Source organism: Mustela erminea, chromosome 3, assembly GCF_009829155.1.
Source record: "Mustela erminea isolate mMusErm1 chromosome 3, mMusErm1.Pri, whole genome shotgun sequence".
Lineage (NCBI taxonomy): Eukaryota > Metazoa > Chordata > Mammalia > Carnivora > Mustelidae > Mustela > Mustela erminea.
In genome coordinates, this window is record NC_045616.1 from 78296924 (window position 1) to 78314939 (window position 18016).

The 18016-nt window shown below is 35.6% G+C and overlaps 1 protein-coding gene across 6 annotated transcripts in view; it reads right to left on the reverse strand.

Moving 5' to 3' along the window:
* Positions 1 to 18016, reverse strand: part of MAP3K1 (mitogen-activated protein kinase kinase kinase 1) — a 79730-nt gene that overhangs the window by 18858 nt on the left and 42856 nt on the right. For all 6 annotated transcript variants that reach the window (XR_004283997.1, XM_032336196.1, XM_032336200.1 and 3 more), the window contains exons 2-9: positions 16648 to 16798; positions 13161 to 13361; positions 9475 to 9675; positions 8953 to 9069; positions 8439 to 8587; positions 1668 to 1789; positions 895 to 976; positions 606 to 789 (exon numbers count right to left, since the gene is read on the reverse strand). Coding sequence is in view for 5 of the 6 variants with exons in the window: in XM_032336196.1 (XP_032192087.1) it covers positions 606 to 789; positions 895 to 976; positions 1668 to 1789; positions 8439 to 8587; positions 8953 to 9069; positions 9475 to 9675; positions 13161 to 13361; positions 16648 to 16798 (1207 nt within the window). In the remaining variant the exon portion in view is untranslated. The remainder of the gene's footprint in view (positions 1 to 605; positions 790 to 894; positions 977 to 1667; positions 1790 to 8438; positions 8588 to 8952; positions 9070 to 9474; positions 9676 to 13160; positions 13362 to 16647; positions 16799 to 18016) is intronic.

Below are 18016 nucleotides of genomic sequence, written 5' to 3' on the forward strand. Positions count from 1 at the left end.
GACATCGTTTATAAAAAATAATAGACTAAGCAGACAACAACAAAGAAAATCACTAGAATCCAACCAACCAACTAACAGAAATTCCAATTTACCGAGTAAGAAAAAAGATTTCATCAGAAGAGAAAAAATGGAAACTGCCCTTTCAAATAAAAATGGCTAATGTAAGGCAAAAGCTCTATTTTTTTTCTTATTAATCCACTCAGCAATTTAGCACCTACTATATGCCATGAGGATACAGAAAATAGAAACTGAGTTTAAATGGTAATAAAAAGAAAAATGACAGAAAATTCTTCGTAGAAATGGGATTAAACATTTGAAGAAGTTAGCATTGAAGGAGTCTAGCCTCTATCCTTAGATAATCCTGATGTCTGATGGTTCCGAAAGAGATTTTTCTAGAGATGGGAGGTGAGACTCCAACAATGTTCCAAGTTTAAACTCTTTAATAAGCAGATGAGTGTTAATACCAGAGGTAAATTTTTCAGTCAAATTATCAGTCATGATGGAGGCAAGCAAAAGTACTTTCTTAAATTAGAACAACTGGGAGGTGGCTACATTAATTGGTCTATAAAGGTTTATTTGAGAAATGAAGAATAAAAACTATTTACCTGAATCCATGGCTCAGCTAAATCTTTGTAAGCAGGGGGAATCTGCTGAGTTCCATAATGTGTAAGGTTAAAATTGCTCTCCTGACTCCTCCGTTGGGATCCAGCCAAAGGTTGCTGATGTACTGTTTGCTGCTGTGCAGCTCGCAGGGAAGAAGGGGAATCCACAGGGCTTGACAACTCGTGGCTAAATGAAAAATTAACAAAAGTTTGTTAAAAAATTTAGTAACACTTCCAGAACATTTTTATTTTTTATTAAACAGGTCTACATCATTAATGCAAAAACTGTTACCTGTAGAAATCATGAGATCTCCACTTAGACCTACAAAGAGGACATATCAAAGGTTCTCTATTTCTTCTACATTCTTCTGCCCCTGAAAAATTAGAGGAAAAAAACTTCAAAAAATATAAATACTTAACATTAGTTGTATGTAATAATTGCTGCTAATGGTTTGTACAGGTTTATAGCGAAGGAACCTCAAAAAATACTTTGATGTATTTACCTGAAGCAGGCAAACACAAGAGGTAAAATTATTTTGATGCACGTACCTTTTGCATATGCTTTTTTTTAGTTACAGCATGTATTTTGCTAACTGTTTTTTAGAACATTCTGCCCACTTGATTACCTGGTAAAGTCATTCCAAAACTTGCTTTCATGTTACCCTGTCATGCCTGCCCAGGTCTTCTACCTCCTCACCTCTACGTACACTTTCCAGATAAGAAATATGTTTTCAATCCTGTGCATGCCTTCCATTACTACATGTATCACCCCACATTACATTTTTTTTTTTCACAAAGCTCATGTCCTAAGAGATCCTCAACTCCATTTCACTGGAAACTTTACATAAGGACTGTATCACCCCACATTACATTTTTTTTTCCACAAAGCTCATGTCCTAAGAGATCCTCAACTCCATTTCACTGGAAACTTTACATAAGGACCTAGATATACTTCTTTTCTTCTCTCCCCAGTCTCCCCAAAAGTCATGTTAAAATCCTAAAGAATATAGTTAACTCCTAAAGTAACTGTGCTGAGTAGGCACAGGGAGAAAAAGAGCCACATACAGATTGACATGCAGTGATGATGCAGCTTGTTCCTGCAGCCATCTTCACACACGGTAAGACTCTCTTCATCAAGCATGCCCAACAAGCATATAGGACACATCTGTTCCTCCTCATCTTTTATACTGTGAGGAAGGAGAAAGGAAAGCATTGAATGCCAAAGAATATAATGCAGAATTAACACCACAGCTAAAAACAATTTTGGATTCTTTACAATATGAAAAAAAACTCATTAGAAATTCTTGTTAGGAGCATCTTCTATAGAACTATTTGAGAAATATTTATTTCTTCTATTGCTATAGACTAATTTTAAGTAAGAGTCACACCACTAATATTTATAGATTATGGGTATGTGTTAACCTTTTCTTGCTATGAATACAATTCAAAATATGAAGTATAATCTTAGAGACCTATATAGCCCCAAAATCTGCAGTTGTACCTTTTCAACAACTACTATAAGGTTTGACTTATGGAAATGTGATATGCCAACAGATTCAAGATTTCGATCATTGAAAAGGACCTTAGAGCTCATCTATCCATGTAAGTCTGAAGGCCCATCACAGGTGCTTTTTGTGAGTCTATAAACTGGTCCAACTTTCCTAGAAACTAAGCTAAAACATACGTCACATTGTTAATAAGCAAATTAGACTTCCAGGAATGTATCATAAGGAAACAGAATAATGAATATCTGTATCTGTATCTGTATATCTTCACTGCAGTATTATTTAGCATAAAGGAAAAAATTAACCAAATGAACATCAAAAGGTTAAAAAAAATAGTACATCACACACTGTGAAGCTTTTAAAAAGGATCTAAGACATTCATAAATAATGACAAAAACATCCACAATATACTACTATATGGTGGGAGAAAACATGACAGAATTCTAATTTGTATAGAACAATTTCAATATATGGCAAAACTGCAACTTTATTGTGTATATTTAAAGTATACTGTATATATTTGAACACTCTTAATATACAAAGTGCTTATAAAAATCAGTAAGAAGGGGTGCCTGGGTGGCTCAGTGGATTAAGCTGCTGCCTTCGGCTCAGGTCATGATCTTAGTGTCCTGGGATCAAGCCCCGCATCGGGCTCTTTGCTTAGCGGGGAGCCTGCTTCTCTCTCTCTCTCTGCCTGACTCTCTGCCTACTTGTGATCTCTCTATGTCAAATAAATAAATAAAATCTTTAAAAAAAAAAAAAAAAGTAAGAAACTGTTGGTGGGAATGCAAGTTGGTGTAGCCTCTTTGGAGGACAGTGTGGAGATTCCTCAAGAAATTAAAAACAGAGCTTCCTTATGACCCTGCCATTGCACTACTGGGTATTTACCCCAAAGATACAGATGTAGTGAAAAGAAGGGCCATCTGTACCCCAATGTTTATAGCAGCAATGGCCACAGTTGCCAAACTGTGGAAAGAACCAAGATGCCCTTCAACGGACTAATGGATAAGGAAGATGTGGTCCATATACACTATGGAGTATGATGCCTCCATCAGAAAGGATGAATACCCAACTTTTGTAGCAACATGGACGGGACTGGAAGAGATTATGCTGAGTGAAATAAGTCAAGCAGAGAGAGTCAATTATCATATGGTTTCACTTATTTGTGGAGCATAACAAATAGCATGGAGAACAAGGGGTGTTAGAGAGGAGAAGGAGTTGGGGGAAATTGGAAGGGGAGGTGAACCACGAGAGACTGTGGACTCTGAAAAACAATCTGAGGGGTCTGAAGTGGCGGGGTGTGGGAGGTTGGGGGAACCAGGTGGTGGGTATTATAGAGGGCATGGATTGCATGGAGCACTGGGTATGGTGCAAAAAATAATGAATACTGTTATGCTGAAAATAAATAAAAGAAAAATCAGTAAGAAAAATACTAGTAATTCAATAGTAAAATGGGCAAAGAAGATAAAAAAGCAACTGAAATGAAAAACACCAATAGCCAATTAAGTATGAAAATTGAATTACAAATGCATATTAATCCAACTATCTTTTTTTAAAATAATCTGGTTGACACAAATTGTTTAAGTTGGTAACATCTGGCTTCATTTTGGCATAGGAAAACAAGTTCTCATATATACTACTGGTGGGAGTAAAAACTGAAATTTTTGAAAGGGAATTGCTAATATTTCTTAAATTACTTAATGTACATATGCATGACCTAAAAAACTATTTTCTAGGATGCTGTCCTACAGAGTCATTTGGAATATATAAACAAAGCAAATGTATTGCATTTAATAGGCAAAAAGTTGGGTGTACTAAATGTCCATTAATTACGGCAATGGCAAAATAAATTGTGTCCTATCTACATTATCTTATACAGCCATAAAAAAAAGTAGTGTGTATTTTTGTACTGACTCAGGAAAATCATCCTGGTATCTAAAATTAAAAAAAAAAAAGTTTCAGATCAAAATTTAAAGCATGAAATTTATATTTGTTTAAAAAACAAAGATGAGAGAAGTACTAAGGAGTGTGTGTATGTATATAAAAAAACAATGCAGGGGAGAGTTTTATTTCAGTTTTTAAAAGTTGTATTACACTGTTAACAGTAGTTATTTTGTATGCAGCTCAGACTGGAGAGAGGGGTTTTGTTTTATATTTTATAAGTTGTTGTTGAACCTTTATGATGTCACGAGTGGCTTTTAAAAATCAGTAATATTATTTCCATTACAGCATACAGACTAGGTTCTGAGATGTTAAATAAGCTGCCAAAGACCATTAAAATCAGTTTGTACTAATCTTTAATTTGAGGAGAATATTTCATATTCTGCCTACCCCAACAAATTCGAGTCTCTACTAAGCTTAGGCTTTTCTCTGGGCCTAATATTACACTTCTACAACCTTAAGCTATAGTTCCCGAAAAACAGTCTGGATGACAGACAGCAAAGTAACAGTTTGCTTAAAAAACTTTAATAAAAGCTGAACAAATGGGTGCAACAAAGTCATGATGCATGATTCCTGAGGTGAAGGCACACATACTAGTCTCTTCCCCTCCTGATTATTTGCCCCTTCTCTTTATCTCTTTTCATAATTATGGAGCTATGTGGAATGGGGAAGTGCTGCCAAAATATATATGTGGTAATGAGAAATCACTTGTACAACAGTCTATAATAAACATATGAATGGCAGAGATGATCCCAGGTCAAGCAACTTTCAAATTACACCAAAAATAGCTTATTCAAATGACTTAGAAGAAAAAAATAAAATTCCACAATTTAGTCCAATTGCAAGTATAACTTATCAAACAAATGCTTTTCTTTTTTTTTCCCAAAGTTTTTTAATTTTTAAGACTTTATTTATTTGACAGAGAAAGAGACAGCAAAAGAGGGAACACAAGCAGGAGGAGTGGGAGAGGGCGAAGCAGGCCTCCCACTGAGCAGGGAGACCCATGTGGGGCTGGATTCCAGGACCCTGGGATCATGACCTGAGCCGCAGGCAGACACTTAACAACTAAGCCACTCAGGCACCCCTCAAATACTTTTCTGACTTCAGCATTCTTTTATTGCTGGGCATGAATTGTTTCTCTATTTTCACCTTTTAAGAAACCAGCAGAAACATTTTTGTGCCCACTTCTTCTACATTATACATTTTCTTTTTACCATAGTTTTCTCAGAAGTAAAGTCACTTGAATAGAGAGCAGGTATTAGCATACTACAAGGGGATCACATTAGCCTGTACCAACTTTTGTAAATAAAGTTTTACCAGAACACAGCCATACCCATTTATTCATTTATCCTCTATGGCTATTTCAGCTACAAGGTGATGAATCTTAAAGCCCGAAGTATTTAAAGTCACCCATAATAATGCCACCTGCTAATAACCATTAAAATTCTTACTCATTATGTATACACCCACAATACCTTTATATATAAAAATTAGATTCAGGGGGTGCATGGGTGGCTCAGTGGGTTAAAGCCTCTGCCTTCGGCTCAGGTCATGATCTCAGGGTCCTGGGATTGAGCCCTGCATCCGGCTCTCTGCTCAGCAGGGAGCCTGCTTCCTCTTTTCTCTCTCTGGCTGCCTCTCTGCCTACTTGTGATCTCTGTCTGTCAAATAAATAAATAAAATCTTTAAAAAAAAATTAGATTCAGGCATAACATACAGTATTATAGAACCTGGATTTGGTTTCATGCCATTCAGTATTCTTCAGACTACATAATTAAAAAAAATTTTTTTTTTTTTTAATACTTTGTCAGAAAGAGAGAGAGCTAGCGAGCAAGCAGGAGGTGCAGCAGGTAGAGGGAGAAAAAGGCTCCCAACAGAGCCAGAAGTCTGATGTGGGACTCGATCCCAGGACCCCGGGGATCATGATCTCCTGAGTGGAAGGCAGATGTTTAACTGACTGAGCCACCCAGGTGTCCCCATAATTTTTTTTTTAAAGATTTATTTATTTGAGAGAGTGCACAAGACTGCAAGCAACAATAGGGGAAAGGGGCAAAAAACTGGAAAGAATCTGAAGCAGACTCCCTGATAAACTCAGAGCCGGAGACCAGGCTCAGTGACCAGGCTCAGTCTCAAAATCCTGAGAGCACGATCTGTGCTGAAATCAAGAGTTGGATGCCTAGCCAACTGAGCCACCCAGGCACCCCAGAAGCATAATTTTAATAGCTGCTGCATGAACTATTCCTAATATGGGTATACTTTAACCAAATGCCCTGGCTGGATATTTAAGCTACTCTCAATTTTTTCCATAATACTGTGACAGAGTTATATATATAAATATTGTGCATTTCTCAGATTAAAATTTTTTGTCAAAAAAGTACATTTACTACATCAACAAATATAAACATTTTTTAAAAAAACATATTTTTTTCCAGAAGACTACAGAACTTGACATACGGTGAAGCAAATCCTTATACAAGAACTGAACTGTCTGACAGATTATCTAAATAAATCTACATAAATATCTAAAAATCTATACAAATATACAAATAAATTTTTTTTTTTAAATGACCATTTCCTTAGTATGTTTGTTAGCTTCTTGAAATTTTTTTGTGAATGTCCTCTTCACGCCCTTTGCCCATTTATGTACTAAGACCTTAGGTTCACTTTGTCCCAATTCTGGCTTTTGTTGTTTCTTATATAATTTAAAATTAATACAATGCAATCAGGTCTCCAGACAGAGTTCCTGTTTTTTTTTTTTTTTATTGTAGTCTTCAGATATAAAAATTTGTGGTTACATGAAACATTAACCTACTTACCTGTACAGTATAATGTCAGTATATCAAGATGACAGCTTCAGTGGTTCCCCCCATATATATATTAATCCAAGTGAATAAATAAAACCTCCATATTATGGCCAGTCCATATTTGGAAGTTATCTTCATTTATTTTAGAGAGAAACTTTCTATTTTAACTTTGGCTACCCGGTTTTAAACATTTTTTTTTCTTTTCCAAAGCAAAAAGCTATAGCAATGTGAATCAAAAGGAGGAGGGTTCCAGAATAAGTTTGGGTCATGAAGCTCAAGAAATAAAGCTCACTTTTTCACTATTTACAAGAGATAAGGAGTAACAGAAAGAGCCCTGAACTAGAAGTCAAGATACTTCCTTTGCTCAGCTGAGCTGCATGACCTCTTTTGGCTTCAGTTATCACTAAAGCATGTAAACTTAAGAAATCTCTAATTCCCCCCAAAACTTGTAAAACTCTGCAATTCTAAAACCAATTCATTTAATAAAAAATAAGAAAATCTAGACATTTACTTTTCCCATATATCTCTCCATTCTTTTCTTTACAAATCCTTGACCTCATTACTTTTCATTCTTCATCAATTTTGAATTTTTTAATACTTAAAAAAATTGCTGATATGAAGATGGGACTTAATCACTAAGACTAGTGCTTCTCAAACAGGTGCCTCGGGAACATATAGGAGGTGCCATTTTAAGAGAAGCAGCATTCCTTTTCTGGAGTAATTTTAAAAACTCATTTTTACCAGTGAAGGAACCAATGAAGGAACCCAATAAAGAACTTAGAAAAGAAAGAAAATTCACATGAGAATTGAAAATTTTTTCACACCTGTCATTTTGGGCTGTATTTCAGATCCTCAGCATTACGTGTTCATTCTTATTAGCAGCTAGGCAATGGAAGAGTTTGAGAAGCATTGTAGATTTTAAATACCTGTGATTAACAGCTCCTGTATCACTTAATTATAAATGATTAATCTGTTTAGAAGAGCATCCTTGTGTTCTCACACATAAAACAGCCTGTAATGAGGATTCTGTGAAAATATCTATGAAAGAAGTAGTGATGTCATACAATTTAAGGTACTACATGGGAAACTGATTTTGGAAAACCACTTTGGCGTGTATATAATTTGTTTATAAAAGAACTAAAGACTTATTTTTTACACAGTAGCTCAACTTCACTGTCTGCCAAAGAGTGGTAAAACCATGTAATGAGGTTTGTATAAGAACAGAATGAGAAACCATATTAGGTGCTTGGCAAAAAGTAATGATTGATAAACAGTAGCCACTTATATTTTATACATGCCACCTGATTTTTCTTATGAAGTGCCTATTATATTCTGATTTTTATGGTGCCATTTTTCAACAGTGTAGTTTTTCAGGATGAAAAGTCCATATATATATGTATGTATATATGTATGTATACACACAAATACTCAGATGACCTTTAAATATTGTTTACCCTTGATTTTAACTTCAAAGCCAAGATTCAATAATTATTTTCAAGCAACTTAACAAGTAAATATAAAAAATTACCCCTATAATTGAAAAGTAACACTGGATTAATGCTTTTAATTCCTTAAATTGTACTAACCTGTTTTCTGAACTAGATGTAGAAGTACTAGATGATGACAATGTATGAGAATTTGACATGCGTGAAACAAACTTCTGGATGGTGTTACGAGATGGAGCTTTGATCCTTGAGCTACGCCTACTGTGATATTTCTGGAACAAACTTTCAACCTAACATTGAAAAAAAAACAGTAACAATGATATTCGCACTATAATATACATATAAAGAGTTCTAGAGGTTCCACTGTCTTTTATTTCATAAAATTTTTCACAAAGCCAATCTTAAGAGCTTCAAAAATAAGAACATATATAGCTTACTAAGGACAATATTTACTATAACATGTCAGTGTTTACTTTCTTTTCAATCTGGAAGAAAAAACTAGTCAATGAATTATAAGAGGTAAGTCTCAAATAATTCTTAAATATCTTCACACCTTCAAAATGTCTCCTTAAATTTATAGCTCACAGGAAATTGCCACGAATGAGCCATAAAAAATTGTTAGCAGTTTTACTCTAAAGCATTTATTAAAAATTACCTCAAAATTCTTTAAAGTTTTTCTCCATAACATTGGGTCTGAAGGTTCTAGTTGAAACACCCGGAGCATAACAAACAACAGATGAATACAAAAAGTTCCACGGCCACAGCTGCAGTTCTAAAGAGTTACAGAGAATTTATCGGTAATAAATCTGTGGTTCCATCAGAATTCCCAAGATGATCACTTTTTTAAAATTTCCAAGTTTAACAATGTTTCTGTTAATTTGCTTCATTATTCTTACATAGTAAAGTATATAAGAATATGTAAGAAAAGTCTACACTATGACTTAATCTCTTATTTTTGGTGAATTTATTAAATCAGATTTGTGGTCTAAAGTATATTGAGTCATACTAGAGACCTTCACAAATACATCAAATAAAAATGTTTATTAGCCCAAAATATATTTTAAATTCACTTTAGTTAACTAAAGAGAATTAACTCATCTAAATTTAAACTGTTATAGTACATACATTTGAGTTAATACCAGATACTAATAAAATGTAAAATGGTGAAAAATCCTACCTGAGGCCCGATAAACACCCGGTATTTGTTGTCTGGGCTGTCTCCTCCAATTAGGAAAGAGTTGGGTCCTATTTGTTGCAATAAGTACAGCCTGGCCCGCATAACTTTGTTTACACGGCGGTTTGTCTCCTCAGGGCTGTATGGTGAGAAGCCATCTGGTGAAGGGGCTCTTCGAGGTGGTGTGACTCGCCCACTCTGAAACTTCACAACGTTGTTTTTGTGTTAGGTATATTACTTACTTCTTGATAAGAATCAATGACCTCCAAAAGGGTCATACCAGATATGGCCACGTGGCATTTTATATTCTGAAAAAATGCTCCAAAATACAATGGGACAAAATGTGTTTTGCAAATGCTTATCTGACATACGCATCACAAATAAACTTCTAAAATCTCAGTTATCCTTACAACTAATGACAAATATTTGGCCAAGTGAGACAACTATGTGGTAGTTTTACAAAATGTAAATATTTGAGTTCTTTGAAAAGCATCAGGTAAATCAAGATTAAAAGCATAAAAATTCATCCATAAGCAAGCAAAATGAATTGCTTCTTTCTAGTGATAAAAATTAAACATCCAATTCCCTGGCTTCCACTTAACATGTTACTAAATGTTCTTTGCAACTGGTAATTTATAACTACCATGGAATTCCTCCCATATATTCTATAGAGAACTAGTAAGTGACTTTCCCCAGATTAAGACGTTTCACTGAAGGCAGACAAAATCTCCTGTGGTCAAGGTGATATATACCACTCATTCCACTCCACTGATTCCCCTAGAACTTGGACTTTCTATAGTAATGCCCAGGGGGAATTCTAGTCCTTTTTGATGCCTCGTTTAATTGCTAAAGATAATAAATGCTAGTGAGAACATGAGGCTAGATTAGAACCCTCATACAGTGCTGGTGGGAAAATAAAATGGTACAGCTGCTTTGGAAAACATAAGCCAGCAATTCCACCTTCGGGTATAAACCCAAGAGAGGTGAAAAAATACAAAGAGATCTGTACACAAGTGTTCCAAACAGCATTATTCATAACAACCAAAGACTGGAAACAACCCAGAAGTCCAGCAACTAACAAATGGATAAACCAAATGTGTTTATCCATACAAAAGACTGTTATTCTATAGTTAAAAATGAAGTACCTCCAAACAGAATTACAGAGAATTGGGTCAAATGGAAATTAGTTTTGAACGTTAAACAAACAAAAAACCCCCATGAATATGGCATAGCTAATATTTTTATGTTAAAATACGTATGTATGTGGCAAAAATCAACACACACATTGATAAACATATTTTGTGGGGGGGGGGGGGGACAAAAACCAAAAAAAACCCAAATGGGGTACTGGTACAAGTTATACTATGGATGAACCTCAAAAATATGATAGGTGACAGAAATCAATTAAAAAAAAAACACATATACTGAATGATTCCATTTACTGTTTATGAAATAACTAGAACAGGCAATTACATATAGACTAAGAAAGCAGATTAATAGTTACCAAGGGCTGGGCAGAGACTGCTAATTGGTCTGTGGTTTCTTTTTGGGGTGATAGAAATGTTTTAAAGTTGACTATAGTGATGGCTACAACTCTGAATAGACCAAAACCCAATGAATACTACAATTTAAACAGGTGAATTGTACAGTATAGGAATTATATCTCAATCCAGCCATTACTTTTTTAGTAGGCAGTTATTAAAAAGTAAAAAAAAAAACAAGTACACATGCACATGCTATATGACCTAAGTATTCAGACTATGGATATGCTCACAGATGTGTAAAATGCCATATGCATAAAAACTATGTTTGCAGGACCATTTTTTTTTTTAGTAATGAAAACAAGGAATATACATGTCCATTAATTAGTATGCAGTTCATTAAATAAAGTATGATTTATCCAGATAATGAAATGCTAAACTTAGTGTTAAAAAGAACAAGAGGTAATTCTGACTAACATATATCCTAAAGTGGGGGAGTGAAGGGGAAATGCAATTCTGTATACACTTGTGGTAGACTTTTATACTTTAATGGCCCCTGTACCTCCCTGTATTTACACCCTGTGTAGTCCCCCATCACACTGATTCTGGATATACAACTAGCATGTAACTACCTTTGGGCAATAAGGCATTAGGAAACAAGGCAGTTTGAAAAAAGCTTCCACACTGGACTTGCCCTCTTGATACACTTTTTTTTTTTTTTTTGGTCTCATAGTTCCAGAGGCTACAAGTCCAAGAACAGGTGTGTCAGCAGGGTTCCCTCTGAGGACAGAGAGAATCTGTTCCATGCTCTCTCCCAGTTTGCAAAACTTGGTGTTGCAACCTAACTTCCATGCTATGAGGAAGAGATGCCAACAGCCTCCAACTGTTCTGGTATCCCAGCTGAAGCACCAGACACATGCGTGAGGAAGCATCTTGGATATTCCAGCTTCAGCAGATATCATGATGAACAGACATAAGTCATTCTTGCTGAGCCCTGCCTAATTTACATGAGCAAAAACAAGATTGTTCTTGTTTTAAGTTTAAAAATAATGGCTCATTTAAAGATGTGTCAACATAAAGCCAATAAATACTGTTAGGTAGTTTGGACTTTAATGTAAAAAAAATTATTTAAAATTTACTTTTGGACGGATTTATATGCTGATCAGAGGAAAACCAGACCCCCCTGCCGTGGTCATGATCTTAGTCATTCTACCACCTACTCATTTGCTCTTTGCTCTTCAAGTTCAGAAAGTAAATTTAACTTGTATTTCTTCACTAGAAGTCTTTCTCTCTCTCAGAAAGTTAGCACCTACATTTTGCAAATCTCTCTAATGTCTGATTTAATACAGAAGACAGCTGGATTCTCATCCATACTTCTGCATTGCGTCTGCTGTGATAATGACATTTTGGTTAAAGTACATGAAGAAAATGTGGCTTCACAAATATATGCAGCTGGAAAAGGTATTTTAAAAGACTCTTCCAATAATTATGAACACTCTTCTTTGATACTAGTCCCAAGACTGTGATATGAAATCTGAAACCAGATCAACAAACTTCTCCTACTCTTACACATGAAAATCCAGATCTGTCTTTCACAATTTGAATGGATCATTTACCTAAGGATGATTTTGTTTCATCATGCATTGGTCATTAAGAAAATACTGGTTCACCAAGTTATGCAGATTCCCTAAATGTTTACGCATTTCGCTGTGCAATACATTAAAAAAAGGTCACATTTGGTAACATCACCAATCTTGTTAGAAAATTCAAGTATTGGGAAACTGCCAAGTTTATAGTGGTGGATATGAGTTTCCTGAAATTCTAAACTCCCTAGTTAAAAAACATTTCAATTTTCTTTCTTGAAGTTCCTTCCTTCACTTAACTTGTCTTAAGGAAAATGTCTGCCAAAAATACCCCGATTCCTTTTGTCATAGCCTTAATTTAGGTGAATGCATCAGCTTTACCCACCACTGTAAATGTTTATGCAGTTAAAGAGGCAAGTGAGATCTCAGTTTTATTACAAAATTTGTTTTGATCTAATGGATCCACAGAAAAGGTCTCAGGACCTGCGCTCTTCCCCCAACCAAGGGTCTGTGGACTACACTTGGAGAAATGTTGCTGTAACAGATGGCTAGCCAATCTTTTCTGTGTTATAAATGTATCAAAAAATTATAGAAACTTAATATACTTTTTGAAACATTAACTTACAGGCACTGGGGAAACTCTTTTCCTCCGAACTCCTGGAGATTCCGACTTCACTGAGCGACCCGATGGGGAGCTGCCAGGAGAAGGACTACGTCGGCCTTTGGGAGCAGGTGACGTGGTGCTCGCCTGGCCCTCTCCTTGTGACTCAGTTGCCAAGTTGTGAATTTCAGAACCATCTCCTTTAATAGGGATTGGTTTTACCACCTAAATTAAAATTCCCATATTCTGATTACTTAACAATATAAAAAACTAAGTAAATTTAAACACAGCAGACCAAAAAATGAATTCAAGTTTTCATTACACAATGTTATACAAATATAACAATTTATCAACTTTTATTTAGTATTACTTCAAACAATGAATGTTAAGACTATTTTTACCCACAGATTTCATTCATTTAGGCTTTATCACTAGTTAAAATGTTACATATAATTTTAGAATTTAGTATTATCTGTTATTATGTCCCCTAAATCACTTAACATTCAAAATCAATAATCATAGGTTAGTAAACAAACATGAAAAAGAAGCACTTTTACCTTCTACAGTTAATTTATTCAACTAGATTCAAGGAGATGTTTTCTTTTTCATTTCTATTGAGAAAATGCAGGATCTTGAAAACAATAATGGGCATAATTTAAATGCCCAAATAGTTTGATTAATATAAAACCATTTTGCCTTTTTTTATACAATGTTTTATTACAGTAGTTTAGACATGTATTTCAAAATCATCAAAGAAAACTACACATTTAAAGAGCAATGTCTCAAGTAGAAAGGCAGCTTGCAAGACCTGTGGTTTCTCAACAGACCTAATCTGGCTCTGACCAAAAGGCTAAACCCTGTAACCTTAGCCAACCTTCCCTGCCTTTCTCCCACTACTGTTTTACTCTACTAGCCTGCTGATGTGCCTACCAAACATGACTAACCTGACATCTTCCTGGGCTTTCACTCCCACTTTCCCTGCTAATCACATCTCCAGCCTGTAGCACACCAGGCAGCATACCTTCACCTGGTAAAAACTCCCATCTTTTTTATTTTTATTTTTTTTAAGATTTTATTTTATTTAATAGACAGAGGAGACACAGCCAGAGATGGAACACAAGCAGGGAGAGTGAGAGAGGTAGAAGCAGACTCCCCTCTGAGCAGGGAGCCCGATGTAGGACTCGATCCTGGGACCCTGGGATCAGGACCCAAGCGAAAGGCAGATGCGTAACAACTGAGCCACCCGGGCATCCCAAAACTCCCATCTTTTAAGGGTCAGTTAAAATCCAGATGTGCACTTAACTTTGTCAGCCTGACATTTTTCTTGTAAGTTGTTACTGTTCTCTGCCCACTCTACACATTTGGCATACAGTCACATACTGTTCTGTGATATTTCATGCCTTTATTTTTAAGTTCCATTTTCATAATTGGGAAATATTTATACCTCACATTTTAAGAAGGACCTGATTTAAACTACATAAGCATAATAAAAACAAACAAAAGCAGAGTCCCCAAGTAGACTATAAACTTCTTAAGGGTAATATGAAATCTGTAAACTGTGAGATGTAGGGTAGCATAACTGAATTTAAGGACTATAAGTCGTGTCTTATTCCATACATCTCTTCCCTCTTTACCTCTGTCCTATACACGTACTCAAGAATTTGTTGGAAAGGGGACAGTGAGAAAAAACTGAATTTAGCCTTAGATAACTGAATGTCCTTAGTTTATATGTCATAAAGGATTGGCTTTTTTGGCTTCTTTTCAAAAAAGTTGTGATTTCTGCTTTACAGTATTCTCAAAGATCTGGACTCTCCATCAGCACAAGGAGCTCCAGAAAGCACATTCAAACTTCAGATGGATTTAAACTACTCAAATATTCTTTATATTAATTGGGTAGAAATTTACCCCTTCTATAAGATGTTTTCAATAGAACTTTCTCTGTTCTAAGATGAATCCCCAATTTCTTCATCTGCATCCTCTGACATGATTACTGCAACAGTGAGGGGTTCTCACCATACTACTTCATATGAAAAACAAATGAAAGAAATGTGGAAGCTTAGCTGGAAAGAAAAGGACTCCTGGGCAATATGGTACATTAGCATAAAAGCTGATATATAAAGGAACAATTAAATATATTCTATATTAGCTCCATGGGTTAGCACCATTGGGTAGAGTGTGCAAGACAGAACACAGCTCAGTGATGAGGGAAGTCTATATGGCTACTGAGCATTAGAAACATGGCTAATGTGGCTAAGGAACAAAATTTTTACTTATTTATATTTAACTAATTTATATTTATTTTTTTTTTAAAGATTTTATTTATTTATTTGACAGACAAGCAGGCAGAGAGGCAGGCAGAGAGAGAGAGAGAGGAGAAAGCAGGTTCCCTGCTAAGCAGAGAGCCCGATGCATGGCCTGATCCCAAGACCCTGGGATCACGACCTGAGCTGAAGGCAGAGGCTTTAGCCCACTGAGCCACCCAGGCACCCCTAACTAATTTATATTTAAATTTAAACTAAATAGGCAAGTGGGGAACACCTGGGTGGCTCAGCTGGTTAAGCATCCAACTCTTGATTTCAGCTCAGGTATGATCTCAGAGTTGTGAGATCGAGCCCCATGTCGGGCTCTGCACTGGGCATGAAGCCTGTGTAAGATACTCTCTCCCTCTCCCTCTGCTCCTCCCACCTCCTCTCTAACCCTCTCTTTAAAAAAAAAAGGGGGGGGGCAAGTGGGATGAATGCAGGGCTAGATGATCATACAGCTGGAAGGTTTCAATTGTCAAATGAGTAGCTTGCCCAGTAACTTTTATGATTATACCCACCATCCCTTTGCCCTCCCCCAAATCTAATAAATCTTGTCTTTACTTATAAAGAACAAACAAAAAGCAAATAAAAACCTGCTGATACAAACTGATACTGGAAAACTTAAAAATCAAGATCTACTTCTTTTATAAGAAAGATGAGCACATTTCAAAGTATTTGTATACTTTAAAAGAAAATAACCATGGCAAAGGATAGAGAATGCCTTTCTTTCTTAATCCTAGCTAGCTAAGTTTTCTTTCCCCAAACCCTGGGCATCTTTTAAATTTACCTCAAACCCTATGAGTCTATTCAAACTTTTTGCTTTCCTGAATGATTTCTGGAACTTGGATCTTTGGATCCTACCTCGGAGAAAGAAAATCAAAATAAAATGTGAAAAAAAAAAAAATGCTTTTCTTTTTCTAAGTACAATAGAAGTCTCTACTAAAAAGTTTTAGATACTGACAGTAGGGGGCAGTGTTGCTTTAAGCATTACCTCCCCAACCCAACCAGCTTAGTTTAACAGTTTAAGGTGCTTACTGAGCATAGTTTTAGGTATATTTTGTTCCAAGTGGCTAGAATATCAAGCAAATGAAACGACTGTATTTAAAAATCAAGAAGAAAAAAACGCTTACAAGAGGATCTATTTATGATTCATTTCCCACTTCCTGCTATGCTTTCTTCCTTACATCAGGTAACCCACAGCCACTTACCACAGGGCCTCTCCGGTTTCTCCTTTCCAGCCACTCATGCTTCCAGGCTGGCATACAGGTTGCCTTCAGTTTCTCCCTGATCATTCGTTCTTCTGGGCGATCGTCCATCTTGTGCAAGCCCTTGAGAGTTTCTTTACTCTCCATCTCACGACTGAAATGGAGGGAGAAACAAGAATGAGATTAATATATAAAAAATAATTTCCAAGAACAAATCGAATTTTATACCTTCATTGGACATGTAGCTAAAAAGGTAACTGCTAACGCACCTCACCAATGATTTAAGCCAAGAATGAAAGTATCACTGTGAATCATACATACTCTTGTTCAATATCACATGATAATATGAGTTTACTAATGCCTTTTTAAAAAGAAAGGTTCTATTTAGAAGGTACAGACTTAACTAACAATATTAATGCAGTCCTTGTTCCCAGATAGTTAACAAAATGGATCCCAAGACCTTAAGTGTGGCATTAATCAACACATTCATGAACACTGCATTGTTTCCAATTGCACCACTCTCACATCCTGAAGTATTTAACAGGGATTTAGAAGAGTATTTTACTACTATAGGATTTCCAGTAATTTAAGGATTTCCAATAATTTATTCTAGCATTTCCAATAATTTAAGTCTTTATAGACTGAATTTGGTGGATATGCTCATTTTATGAAAAACAATATTTAATAAGCTAACTGTAACCTAAGCCATCTTCTGTGATCCCACAATATTTGTTCAAAGCCTAAATGATTAAATTTGTATTCTCCCAACAATAGTTCCATATCAAAGCATTGGGAATACTCTGTAAATAAAAAGTAAAAATTGGTACAAACATCGACCTTTACTCCATAATATAGTGTGGAGTTATTAGTACAAAATAATCTGGAAGCTAGTAACTTTTGAGACCTAATTCTACAAAGCCTAAATGGTAAAGCACCTGCTAATTTCTTTCTTTTTTTAAAAAACATTTTATTTATTCATTAGAGAAAGAGTGAGCACAAGCAGGGGGAGCACAGCACAGGGAGAGGGACAAACAGTCTCTCTGCCTGGCAGAGAGCCTAATGTGGGGCTCGATCATGACCTGAGCTGAAGGCTTAACCAACTGAGACACCCAAGCACCCCATCATCTGCTAATTTCAGATACACATATCCACATGAGGATATATATATCAAATGCAAAACACATATGCACATATGCATGGATTTTAAAAACCTGATTTAGAAGGAAAGAGTTAAAGCATTTGTGCTCTGGAAGAAGTAACAACTTAAAAAATACTAAGCTAATTTCAGTAACTATTTTGGATATTCTATAAAGTTACAGAACAGTTGTGTGTTTTTTTTACAGATTGGAAAAGGAAATACTCAAGGAAATAC